The sequence below is a fragment of the Triturus cristatus genome, chromosome 12 (assembly GCF_964204655.1).
Source record: "Triturus cristatus chromosome 12, aTriCri1.1, whole genome shotgun sequence".
Lineage (NCBI taxonomy): Eukaryota > Metazoa > Chordata > Amphibia > Caudata > Salamandridae > Triturus > Triturus cristatus.
This window is the reverse complement of record NC_140595.1, coordinates 92,306,234-92,320,423: the sequence shown is the minus strand read 5'-3', so window position 1 is coordinate 92,320,423 and position 14,190 is coordinate 92,306,234. Positions and strand designations below refer to the sequence as shown.

The 14,190-nt window shown below is 43.0% G+C and overlaps 1 protein-coding gene across 1 annotated transcript in view; it reads right to left on the bottom strand.

The window, feature by feature from the left end:
* Positions 1–14,190, bottom strand: part of TMOD4 (tropomodulin 4) — a 108,345-nt gene that overhangs the window by 10,819 nt on the left and 83,336 nt on the right. Inside the window, exons 5-7 of the mRNA XM_085639458.1 lie at positions 8,834–8,923; positions 5,709–5,839; positions 1,511–1,618 (exon numbers count right to left, since the gene is read on the bottom strand). Coding sequence (XP_085495584.1) covers positions 1,511–1,618; positions 5,709–5,839; positions 8,834–8,923 — 329 coding nt within the window. The remainder of the gene's footprint in view (positions 1–1,510; positions 1,619–5,708; positions 5,840–8,833; positions 8,924–14,190) is intronic.

The window sequence follows — 14,190 nt, the reverse complement described above, 5'->3', positions numbered from 1 at the left end:
ATGGGGAGGGCTGACACGCCTCGCTGCTTGATATGCAACAGGGCTGAGGGTGCATACTTCCACACGGTATGGGAATGTCCACACATCCAAACGTAGTGGGTGACTTTGCTGAAAGAGTTAGAAGATATTTTAGAGGCGAAGATACCCCTGGATCCCCAGTTTGTTTTGTTGGGCATACACACGGAGGATGACCCCCCCAGACCAAAGTTAACACTACTTAATTTAGGATTAGTGGTGGCCAAACGCGACCTGGCACAAACATGGGGGGGCCACACTGAATCCATCATTGGGAGAAAGGGAATGGACAAGTATATGTCAGGAGAGAAGACGACTAATATAGCACAGGGCTGCCCTAAAATGTTCCAGAAAATATGGAAGCCGTGGATAACGCACTACAGTCTCCTGATCAATGACTCACACTGATACCCGAGGCGGGGTGGTGGCCGGATGGGGAGGGGAGGAGGGAGGCGCGTGCTATCAATTAAGAAAGTCCATTTATTGATGACATGTGTACTACTGCTGTTGAACGATGCTGTTGATGTACTACCAAAGACAATCATGTTCTCCGGACACCCATACTGTTTCTGTACTGTAATTAAGAAAATGCCAATAAAAACATTCCCAAAAAAAAGAATTACAGATAAATATATACAAACATGCTTTAAGTATACCAATCCTCGGAATAAGCGTTCGCGTTCAAGAGAGAATGTAAGTGCTTCTGAGCAACTGACTGTAATGAGAAGTTTTGAAATAAAATAGCAATCTCTTTTTCAAAGAAAGGGTTACATGCAAGATTCTATGTTCTAGGAAGATGGTAGGTGCAAAACTAGTAAAAAAAACAAAAATAATAAAGGTTGAGAAACAAATCAACAAGACTGGAAAGGCTGGGGAGTCCTTATATGGAAAACGAGGCAATCTGAAATGGCACAGTAGCTCTTACCATTGACGAAGAGGGTAGTATGAGTGAGCAATATGGTACTAATAAGAAAATGGGCAACTTAAGTGGCTATGGCTTTTTATAATGGGATTATATGGGCAGAGTGTCCAATGATTGAATATGCATGAGCTGTAGATTTCAGATTGGGTTTGGTGTGCTGTGGTTGGCAGGGCTGGTAGCCTGTGCTGTCTTATGAGACATCAGACTCCTGTGCATGAATTACACATCCTGGAGATGGCTCAGGGCACACTGTTCTGTAATTACAACACACACTCCTTCCAAGAGCAGCACTGCCTTACAATCCTGCATTGCTCTGTTGGCCATGACAAAACATTCAACTAGCACCAATCAATGACCCCCAGGGCTGTGATATAGGAGAGAAAGCACAACTTGAGCTTCACTCCTGAAAAACTCACACCTAGTAGCCATTCATCTGGACTTTTCCTTCATTAGTACATTGTTACAGCTTGAGTAGGGCTCCTGGCAAGCTTGTTAGTGACCAGGCCATTAATTTTTGTTTAAGAGAATTAAAACATACACAAATATAGTCTGTAGGGAGGGAAGAATGCTCACTTTAGCGACTGGATCATTACTCCGTGTTGCTACCAGACTCAGCTTCTTGACATGAGTGTTGGTCTTCATGGCTTCACAGATGTCTTTCAACAAAGGGATGGGTATGTCCTGCAGAGGAAAATAAGAAGGTGCACGAGAGTGAGTGTCATGTGCATAGATATTAGTGTATTTGTCATCAGTTGTCACACTCTGGCTCTGAGGTCATTCAGTATCTTCTTAACCCAGTTGTGCGATAGTGCATAGGGTTGGCCAATAATACACCTGCCAATACACACAGACTGCCCTTTTATCCAACAACCTGGATTTGGCTGTAAATGCACAGCATGCAGAAGTGAAGACCTCCCAGTACCCAAATGATAGACAGTGGGGTCCATCAACAACCCTGAGGTTAAACACTCAATATCCGATGAGCAGACGAAGCCTGCGCCTTCTAACGGACAATGATAACGAGAAGTGCATGTATTACAATCCAGCGTCAACGCCACAGTTAGCAAAAATCACGAGTTTTTCTCCAGAATGGGTATTCATTCAGGTTCTGGAATACCCAAGATCTTTTTCCCAAGCGAGTCACAGATTCCGGGTCTTTTCCTACTTTGCCTGGTGCAATTCTGCACTTGGCAAAACGTGTATTCATGCAGGCTGGTAACTCCACAAAAACAATGCAGCATTGCCAATTTGTACAACTTGAATTGATGGCCTATCACGCACAATCCCAGTAAATCTACTGTGCCCTTACCCCTCTATATGGGCTCCAGGCTGGCTACTTGCCTTTACGAGGTGAGACCAGAGGCCTCTACTATGTGGCATTTCAATCTGCGCAAACTCCAGAGTGAGAAGGGCTGTTAAGTATTCAGTGGTGATGTAGGAAATGAAAGCATCCAGTGAGCCTTTCTGCAGACACCTCCACGCTACTGATGAATATTTTACGCCGTTTACTGGACTGGTTTACCAGAACCACTGTTAGTACTACAATTTATTGGGCATAAATTTGGCCAAGATTATCTAGAGTGGATAGCTGGATGGAATCCTTTTGGACTGTGATTGCCATTGCGTTACACTACATACAGATACGGACCGGAGAACATTGGGCTGGAATATTTATTGGGAGAAAACAGGCACACATTTTCACTAGGTAAACTGGACGGGGTTAGACCCTCGTAATGTTGGACAGAGATTTGGGACCTAATTTACATTTGGATTCTAGATCATCCTTCTATGCTTGTGCAAAGGAAACACCTAGGCATCCACTGAGCAGGAGGAATGTCCGCTACATGTAAACATTCCCACCCCAGAGGAGCACAGCGCAATGGTATTGTCACCATACATCTTGTGCTAGTCCATTGTGTTTCCTGCCACAACCTCTGCATGAGATAGTTACTTTCAAATCTGCCGCCACAAATGTGCACATTTCAAATGCAGCCCCAAGATGAGTTACGGTTTTTCAGAACGCTTATTACAAGAGTCCCTGATCTACAAAATGATTACCTATGTATAGGAGTAATTTTGAAGCTTGAAGAATTTTCTCGATTCCCTTGGTTTGCATTATTCACTGGTAGAAGGGTCCGGAATTGTTGTTATTTTTTTATGTATGGGCGTTGTTATTGTCGCCATGTCCATCCTTCCATGATGTCTGACAAATGCCCCAGAATCCTCTGCAAGTGGTCACCATCTTCAGATTCTTTTTTTCGCTGTGGGGGTCTGGAAGCACCATCAAGAGCATTTGCTCCTAGCATTTCAGGGACATTCCAGACTTTCTGTGCTGATTGCTATGGTTTATAATGTACAGAGATTGCATCACTGCAAATGGTGTCAGAAACACATGCCTAAATTCAGTGGCCAGTCCAATGCCAATCCAAAGGCATTCCTGATGTTGAGGACTGATAGGGCTCCGCTATTGGAAAGGGTTGCACCCCAGAATACCAACTGCAAACATATTGTACTATAAAAGTATCTTAGCCAAAATATCGACTACCAAATATCTGTTCGATAAGTATGTGTAGGAAAAGTGCGATTTACCATTCATAACTCCACTAATTTATACCTTGTAGCTATGTATATAGATGAGGTACATGTGTTGGACTTAAGTAGAGTAAATCTGTACTTACCTTACATATGCTTATTTTCACAATATTTTTGTACCATATTTTCAATCATTTCAATGTTATGGAGTCGATATCCTTGTAGTATACCTCCCCCGTCCTCATGAAAAGGGCAGGGGAGTTTGGCAGATAGACACATTTTTGGGTTCTATCCAAATATCCACTCAGGATGGTCCTGCCCAGATCTCTGCCCATCATAATGTGGTCAGTATTCAGTACAGACTATTCATCAAACTCGACCACTGGAAAACTGCTTAAAATATGAATGCTTTAAGAACATAACGTACCTTCATTGCTATTAACGCATATTGTATTTCTTTTTCAGAATAGCTCTGACTCCAAAGAATAATTGTTGATAGCTATGTGGCTAAAAGACAAATGCTTGCGCTCACAAACATGAGGGGTGATACCATGAAACTGGTCTCAAGATGCTTGTTTCTGGTCCAGGGAGGACCTGGCTTGGTAGTTCAGGCCAGAATGCTCCCAGGAGGAGCAGGGTCAAGACTGATTTTTATATGGCTGGGTCTAAACTGGGTGACATGGTGAGCAAAAGAACAATGGATTAAACCCAGATCTCTTGACTGGGAGTGAATGTTTGAGTTGCTCCGCATTCCGTCCATCATTTGTGTGTCTTTTGCGCTCACAAACAGGCCACCAAGGAGCAGGCGAAAACAGCAAACATGCCTCTGTACACAAACACAATAAAAGCCACACTACATGTAAATACGTTGCAAATTACAAATCTGCCTCGTTTATTAAAAAAAAGGAATGCAAGCAATTCTGGGATTAAAGCAAACAAGACTATACTATATACCTGTACTCTGAAAAGGAAAATACCCACTGACAAGTTTCACACTCTTCAGAATATTTTAGGGAGCTTTCTAAACATAATTTATGGACAATAAAGATGGGAGAAAGATGTGAAAGAATGGGCGATAGCAGAAGAAGTCAGGCTACAGTGGTGCAGGGTAGATGAAAATGCAGAAGAGTACCCGTCAAAATGGAGGGAGGCCATAGTGAGTTTCGAGACTGCAGTGGGAGGGTGAGATCCGGTGGACTCCATATCCGAATAGGAAGGTGCACAAAACGACAGCGAGGTTTTAGTTAAAGGGGAACAGGCAATAGCAGCACTACCCGTACGGAATACAGAGCCTGAAAAACAAGGGATCTCGTGGGGAGGAAAATGGCTACTCTGACAACGGCGTGGGAGGGGGTGGGATGGCTACAAAGTTTGGCAATAGGAGAACCAAGAATATTCATTAAAAGTAGCTCCATAGTTAAGGAAGAAGAGAAAGGAGGCTGTTCAGAGTATGTTAGACAGTCTGCAAGTGTAATCCTGCCTGCAACACTAAGAAATCCCAGCTTCCTTGACAACCATCTTTTTACGGGATAGTGCACCCACCTAAACGACATGTTCACTTCTGTCAAAATTGTGATGCCTTCACGTTGGCCATTTCACTGCAGAGGGTCTGCATATCTTTCTTTTTCGGATCCGAACATCCAGTAGCGATACACATAAAAAATGATTAAGTTGCAAGGAATTTGTTTTCTCCCTGTGCCTGGGGTGCATAGAACATTTATCTGCCTGGATCCACCTTGCCTTGCAGACCTGGGAGGGAAATATAAGCGGCAGAAGATCCGCCCTGAAAACAGTGCACCATCCACTCCCTTGGCTCAGCAACTCAGAGGCAGATGGGCCACCTTGTCATAGGTTTCCGGCAGTGAAACCTGCTGATGCTCCACAATCGGAAAGACAGGGGTCTCGCCACTTCTAACGGCTGAAGGGAAACCACAAGTTTGGTGGAGCAGGATTCCCTTTCCACCAAACTCTAAAAGGCCCTAGCAATGCCAGGCAACAGATTGCTATTAGTCTAGGAATGTAAATTCCAAAACTGGTGATCCATTTATGAAGCAATGAAGGCATCCTGAGCTCGGTTCACTGAGAAATGAGCCAGCGATATGATTAATTCATGGAAATGGAGAGATGCTGTAAATGTTTGTACGGGGAAACATCACGTGATACAAGAAATTTGTAACTCCAAGGAAAATATACAGTGCCACCCCATCCCCCATAGCAACCAAAAGAAAAGCCATTTTACTGGGATATTGTTGAGGTTCACTTCTTCCAAGTCCTTGTCGTTGCTCTTGATCTTCTTCAGGGTTTCTTCTACGTTGGTAGGATTTGGAGGCTCGTCGGGCACCTGTTTGTATGTGTCTGGTTGCACGACGCCTGATATGAAACAAATCATAAACAAATCCGGAAAATTACATTTCATTCAGTGTGAAGCCAATATGGCAGATTTCAGCAGCAAAGATCAATGCAGCAGTACTACCCATACCACAAGGTCTGAAACCTGACCAGAACACTTTTAGGTCTAGGTTTTGACAGTGCACATGTCACACAGGCCCACTGCTAACAATATACAAAGAGTGGGCATTAGGTCCGCCTCTTTCAACCATTGGCTTTCTCCAACAAGCCTCTCTCTCCATTGGCTTGGGACTTTGTAAGCCCAGTGGAGTATTCATCTCTCTACCAATGCTACTGGCTATTTGGGTGAATCCTTCCGCCTCCACTTATGTGACTGCTTTGAAACTATAGTCCTCTATATCCTCTCCTCCTGGCTTCGATTATGTATGTATGTATGTATGTGTCTCGCTTAAGCGTGCAAATCCAGCACGCATTAACACATTAAATCTAGTCTGAATCGCATAACCATTGCCAGTTTTTTAATCCTCTAATACAGTGTTTCCCAAACTGTGGGTATTGAGCCACTTTTTGGTGGGTCGGTAAAGTACGAGCAATAACTAAAGATGCCTACAAATGATGTGTTTATCTTGCCATATTTGCCTGTTTCAACAACAGAAGTCAAATGTCAGGCTATGTCTTCTGACAAGGTGCTGCTTATTCTTCAGTATGGAATTGGTGTTTACTATTCCTTCTCCTACTACAAAGTGAGAGGACGTTTAGTGAATTATATGACAATCTTTGCAACACACAACAAAATGTAAGTACCTGTAAATGAATTGTATGCATTTAGCAGTTAGGGAAGGAAAAATGAAGTACATTTAAAAAAATGTTTGTAGTGTGCTGGAAACAGAGATTTTAATCGGCTCAAAACAAATAGACACTTGAACTGTTGATGCACAAATGATAAAATTCACAGAAACTCAATTTCTACACATTATCATTTGAGAGATGTGTGCTATGTACTGTTATCAGTAAAGCTGTATGACTGTGCAAAGTTAGTAGTCATTTCAATGGAAATGAGCTGTCTGTAAATGACAATGTGAACCACTCAATGCCTTAGTTACATTACAAAAAATCACCCCTCCTCATGTTCATTGAAGGTAGGTGGGTCAAGAAAATCTGTCATTCCAAGAAGTGGGTCGTGGTCCTAAAATGTTTGGGAATACCTGCGCCCTATTGGATTCCGGGACAACAGTTTCTTGTTTCGTGTAAAAGATTGTACTTATAACAGATTTTACGGATTCAGGATTCCACATTTCATATCACTTGAATTTCACTCAGTTATCGCTATGGTAACGTTTTTCCAATGCAAGTGATGTTTGCAGCATAATCAAACGTTTACTTGTGCATCATTTATTAGGTAAATGTTTCATTAATTCAGAAAAACAGGAATCATACTGCAGGAAATTATTCCACAACTGTCTTGTGTAAATAAAATGTTGCAGAAGTGCTCACACATATATTGTTTGTAAAAGAAAAAGGGCAGAAAAACAAGTAACAAAAGCACTCACTTGTTTCAATTTTGTAATTCCTGACAATTATATGGATGTTAGAGCTGCAAAATGGATTGTTTGAAAGTTTTTACGCTTACAAATTTAAGAGTAACAATTTTGCCTAATTCACAAAATTGGCAAAAAATGTAAGACAAACGTTAGTAGGGAGAGTCAACATTCCCCATCTTGTGAAGATCTAATCTTATAGGTGCTCTCAACCTACACTATAACGGTTTGGGGGCCCAAAATCAGCGGTCCCGTCTCGTACTTCCTTCAATCTCTACATGGATCCTCTAGAAAGCATTCTAGTTGGCATCACAAGCCCATTCATCAATATTTAGATGGCATGCAGCCCTTTCTTGGCATGTTACCTCTGGAAGACACTGCTCCCCGACTCCGGTGTCTAATTCGTAGCCACTTTCTATCTCATCCTACATTCCACAAAAGTGAATTTCTGCTCCTGTACCCAAGCAGTTATCAAACATAGGTCCAATCATGGTCAAATCTACTGACCTAACCCCATTCCTCCTGCCAGAAATGTTGGTTTTATATTTCATGTCACTCTGCAATTGAAATTGCGAAGTATTGATACATGCCACAGAGAACTACAATTAAATGTTGATGCCCCGTTGAAACCACTTCCTATTTGCAATTCAGTGTGCGTCGCTAAACCCATTTTGCAAGTCAGAAAGGTTTTTCAAACTTGCAAAATGGGATTAATTCCTACCTAAAAGTCATTTTTCTATCACAAACACTGAGATCTATCAACTTGCAAGGCTTGCAATCACAATGTGGCTTTGTCCATGGGGTCCTAAAACAAGAGTCCTCTGTGCCTCACTCAAGATTCGGAAATTAATTCCAGAAAACAGTCCAGTCAGCATTTAACTACTCAGCTTGCCTTTCACAGTCAGTGCTCATAAACACCATCCCAATTTTGTCTGCACCTTCTATACTTCACCCCCTACTGTTCATTGTTCAAATGGTATGAGCTCTGTTCCAAATGTTATTATTCCTTCTTTGGAAAGCGCTACGAAGCCCCTCGTTAGTTAGGTCGGTGATGTTAAAATTCCTGTACAGGAATATAAAATAAATGGGCTAGCACACATACTGTGAGCTGGTTCCAGATAGTTCAGCAGCACAAATACATCAGATATGCGAGGAATACAGGGGACCATCAGTGGGCATTGCATCCCAAGACCAGTGCAGTCTTAATGCATGGGCACACTGGGCATTTACCCGTGGGCCCCACAAACATAGGGGTCCCATGTAGACCAAAATTTAGCACAAATTATCCATTAAACATTTTTATTCCTGTGAGTGGTTGGGCAGGCAGGGCCCAGTGCACTGCGTTGCCCGGGGGCCTATAATGCTGTTCAGACGGCCCTGCCCAGGACATATACTGAGTTGAGCTGACGAATCGATATACATGTTCGGCCAGTACTATGAACCTGTGGATCCCCGCCCCTTCCTCCTACATACATACTGTTGATGCCTTCCTTGTTCATGATTATCCCGGATGTCATGGCGTCGTAGTATTGCTTGTTGCTCATCAGAGTGTACATGCCGAGGATAGCTGTAGAGAGACAGAGACCCATCATTAGAAACACATCCTGCTGAGGGCTGAAAGCACACACAGGAGGGCATAGCGCAGGTGGGGGCAAACATCACACATAGTATTCAAGGAGCAGGACATAACAAGAGTCATACACGGAGAGTCTACGCAAGTGGCAATCCAAAGAATACATTCTTATGTTATGTCGATTTGTATGGCGCAGCTTATCACCCGTGTGGGTAACCAGGCGCTGGAGCAGGAATGTATGCCCGATGGTGCTCGTGGTTGAACATTACAAATAGGTCCTCATTATAAGAAGCCTGGAAGTCCCCATTAAGCTATTATCAAGATTTACCGGCCAAATCAGGATTACAAGTTTGTGAAAAGACCAAACTCACTGCATACCTGCCAACTTGAAGAACAATCTCACCGTGTGAGGGGAGGACCTTGAGCCTTGAAGGGGGCTAGGCCTCGTACTGAGAAGTGCCTAAGAGGCACTTTTGAACACCACCCTGCCCCCAAGCCACCTCCTCACAAAAAAACTTGCTTAGGCTAGTGCCCTTGTCCTAGGGTGTTGTCACACTCCTTAATGGACGTGGGCAGTTCAAAGCCTCCGAAAACGAGCTGGAAAACCACTATTTACAGTAGTTTTCAGCTTGTTTTCCCTGCCAATGTGTGATATCTGCTCCTCACCGGGAGACGTGTGATGGGAGCTGATATTGGGTGTCACACGGTGGAACCGTGTGAATGGGCAGGTATGTCACTGTTTTTTCCCCTGTGGACAAAAATTTGGAGAAATCAGCACAGGTAAAAGGAGCCTGAATGGTGAAAATGTAGCCATAAATGCATGTGCACCAATTTCCAAGGTTATTTCGTATTTCTCAGGATCCAAATTGTAATATGGTGGAATTACGCCACCCACCCCATCAAGGTACCCTACCACTGTGTGTTGTGAATCTTTAACTAGGTAATATTGCAACAGGAAACCCGTGACTCTCATACCGATGGCCATGGTGTTCATGAAGTAAAGGCTGTGGCAGGACAACCATAGTGACTTAGCGAGGCAAGGCCCAGTGTGGATGACGCTCATTTCTGTGCTTCGTGGAAGAACCTGCACAGAAATTCTGAACCTGTGCAAACACCTCAAGAAGTATTTTTGGTGGCGATTAAATAAACATAGGCCCTCATTCCGAGTTGAAAGGTATAGGGGTTAGCATGAGATAAATCCACCCCCAGAACACAGAAATTACAAGTTAAACACCAAGAAATGTGGAATTACTCTGTGCAACCGATTCTTCGGGTCTAAAAAACACATGGAATTTCCAGTCCTGTAGGGTTTAGGGCACACATTACTGCTTAATCTGAGCAGGTCGGTGGAGTATAGGAAGGAATCAGAGCCACATGCGGTATTACTGCACAGTAAACCAGTTCTGGTTCTCCCACACCTGTGTGTGGAAAAACTGCCCCACTTGAAATCAAGCGGAGCAGAATTCCATGAGGTAATCCAGCTCTGTGTGACTTGAAATAAGGGCCACAGAGGACATCCTGTCCTTTCCCTACACAAAGCTTACACTTCCTCAGGCAATGAGGTGTGACAGGCAGAATGCTGTAGTTCGGTAGTAAATTATTGACTTCATGTTATTTTAGTGCCGAACTGCAAGAAACAACATGAGCGCGTGACTCGTGTATGGATGGGCAGTGCCTTTTTTGAGCCAGTGGATGCTGGTCGAGCCACCACCACCACTGTTTTTGGGTTCCGGCACGAATTTTCTATCATCAGACTTTGACCTAGAGCAAGATGTAGAAAAACACAAAAGGGAGGGAAAGAAGGGAACGACTGAAAAAGTGTGAAACAGAAAGAAAGCAGGGTTGGATAAGAACCTAAAAGAGTGAAATCTGGGGGCAGGCAGTGTGTGGCATAACGGCCAGAGCGGTCCACCTCAAAGCTGGGGACCATGTTCGTGTCTCGGCAGTGATGCTGAACATCCTGTGATTCTGGGCAAATCCCTTAATCTCCCGGTGCCTAACAAAATTAATGTGCCCCTCTGTAACGTAACTGGTGTTCATGTAAAGCGCATGAACACCGGTCGAGTTCTGCTATATGAAACTCCCCCCCCCCCCCCCCCCCAAAAAAAAAAGTGGTGGATGAAAGAGGATTGAGGTGGGATCAAGACTGCCCAGCCTTGGCATTTGGCAGCCACGCCATCCACGCCATCCTATGGCTCGAACTGTGTGGTTCTGAGCAAGGTTTTGGGCCCTGTCACATTCTTTTGCAACTTAAGCACTGTGGATGCGTTAAGCATACATGCTGTACTTACACTTTCAGCAACATTTATTGCTTTCCTGCACTGCCTCATGCTCTAAAGAGATATTCTTCAATGATGAGAACATGGGCATCATCTGACTATGATTCTATATCTGAAGAGAAGCAATTTTAGACCATAGGATACAATAGGAAAGCAGCAACCACATAACCTACCCTTCTGTTTGCTCTGCACAGGAGAACATATTGCGGCCTGCCTTAAAACAGATGCCCCGCCTCATTATGCCACCTTGTCCTTACAGGCCTGCCCCTATGCTCGAAAACAGGTGATATGTTTTTCCAAAACACCACAGTCCAGTGACTCTTGCATGCAAAGTCTACCCAAATTATTTCCAAAAAAAGAGGTGTTTTTAACCCTCCACTCAAAGAAACAGTAGTAAGGACATTGTATAGTGACGTACAGAGGCATTCCATAACGTATAAATGGTTGCGGAGAACCCTGATGTGAGGTTTAAGCTGTGTTTTTTCATGACTGAAAACTAATGTTCAATATGAGAGCCTTCTAAGTCAGACACCCCAATGTAACATTTCAATGTGTGGCATTAAGTGGGAGACAATGCAAAGATCTTAGGGTGACCATGATGTTTTACTTACATGTCTTAGTTTCCAGAAAGAGGTGCACAGCTGAGTGGAGCGCAGTTGTCAAAGGACGCAGCATGAGCAGCATATATGATTTTCAAGCAACCAACATAATATAGCAAGACCTAAAATGTATTCAGGAAACTAAACTAACACAGCTTTACCACCATCAAGATGGGACAGAAACCAGGTGGGGTGAAAGAGACAATGCACCAAGGAAAAAAAGAGTTGAAATAGAGTGTTCATTTTGTTTTGACATAACTTGTGGTGGATTCAACCAAGAGTCCCGTAGAAATCCAAGAGACCGTGCATACCATCAGTCAGACAATTCCTTTTGTCCCAGAGTACCCATCCACTGAACAAGATGGCCCCTCTGTCAGAGGAGAACAAGACCAACTCTTTGTCAGGGCTTAGTTTCAAATTGGCCGAATCACAGAAGATTAAAAAGCGGCAATCCCAGAGTATCTAACATCAACATCATATGACACCTGACAGTACATCTGTAATGCCCTGGAACTTCCCATAGAGCTGCCCATAACACTTTTATATTCGCCACTCCATTGTTTATTCCTAATTTTCTCTCCCCATTCATGTACAGCAAATCACTCTCTCTTGTATCGTTCTACTTGGTAATATGATGTTTTTTATTTTTCAGTGCTTATTTTTTTCCAGTCCCTTGATGGCACTAGGAATTTTGATTAGAATGGAGGGTGCATACCGACGTAGGGCTCGATTAACAGTTTGGCAGACAGGGTACTCCGTTGCAGCAGCGACTGAGTACCCTGTCCACCAAACTCTAGGTCCGCCCCCCCAATTTTGGAGTCGGTCGGATGGCTTTAAAAAAAACATTTTAACTGTTTGTCACCACCAGGTGGTAAGGGGTCATAAATATTAAACAATTAACCCCGCACCATGGAAGAAAACAGTCATGGTGTTGGGGCCATTCGTTTTTACGTTTCCAAACACAAACTCTAGCTTTGGCTCCGTGTTTGGTGTAAGCGTCCATCACCAATGACGGATGCAAATAAACCTTTGAATAGCTTTGTATGAACCGTCGTGTTGGGCAGTCCATACAGACCCATAGAGCAGGGCCAGTGTTGAACTCTAAATTTGGCAGGCGAAGTAAAGGCAGAGTGGCCGGAGTAAAGTCCTCTACAACCCAGACTGCCTTTACTCCATCCGTCAACCTCTAAATCAGTTTTTTGTACGGATTCAATAGGTTTGCAATACAACAGGCAACCACAGAGCCTATAACCTGGTCACTAATGTTTCAACATAGGGTCAACATTGATTTTGCAATGATACATTCTGAGCTCCTGCAATTAAAAACACTAATAATGGTTCCCCTATGGTTACAATTACTATGCTAATTTCGATAAATACTATTCATGAAATGGTGAGCTTTTCTTAAATGGATACACACAATGAACACTGATAGAGGCCAGTGTCAAGAAACTCACCCACACAACAATGATCAGGGGTGCCGACGACTATATTGGTATCCCGCTCAGTTCCATTCAACCACAACCACCAACACTAAGAAACTGGCAATTTGGAAAAGGAGTCCCTTTTAAATGGGAAGCACAATATGAAGGTAATCATGGGACAGTGAAGGCTAAGATAGGGACAGTGAGAATCCTAGAGTTGGTTTTATTTACCATTTAAGCGCCTAATGAAGTGAAAGAAGAGCTCTTTGCCTACTCTGCACTGTCATCTCCAGTTTTGCAAGAAAGGATCTTTTAATTGATGATGATTTTAACACCTCATTAAACTTTGAATAGACTGATCTACAGTATCTGTATTTTTCTCACATCTAGAGAAAGCACAATACCACTGATAGGGATTACACATTTTATTCTGAAGTGCATTGGTCATACCGGAGAATGGCTTTCTTTCTCATAAGTATCTCAATAGCCACAGCAATCCTGAATTGTAAAATTAGTACTAAATTTAGTCTCATACCTCCCCAGTGATACTAACACTAAAATTCCTCCCACCAGAGACAAAACTGAGACTTACAATGGCAAATTTACAATTCCGCATTTAGAGATCCAATTGTATTGTATATGAAATAACTCAATTAATTCGATTTTTTTTTAAAGAAAATACAGAGTAGGAAGTCACATGGGAGTTAGGCTGGGATTTAGCTAAGATGTTAATCAGGAGCAAACAGATGTTCACATTCCTGTGACTAAGGAAAGAGGAGAAAGACAGTGGAGATAGTCAGATACATCAACTATAACAGCAACACAAACTCCGTTGTTCCAGGTGCACTTATGAAGGTTTACGAGAAGCTAGGGGAGATTCCGAACAAATTCCAATCACCAAAGCAGCATAAACAATAATCTTCACCAACCAAGCAAAAATACTACCAGCCTGGTGAAAA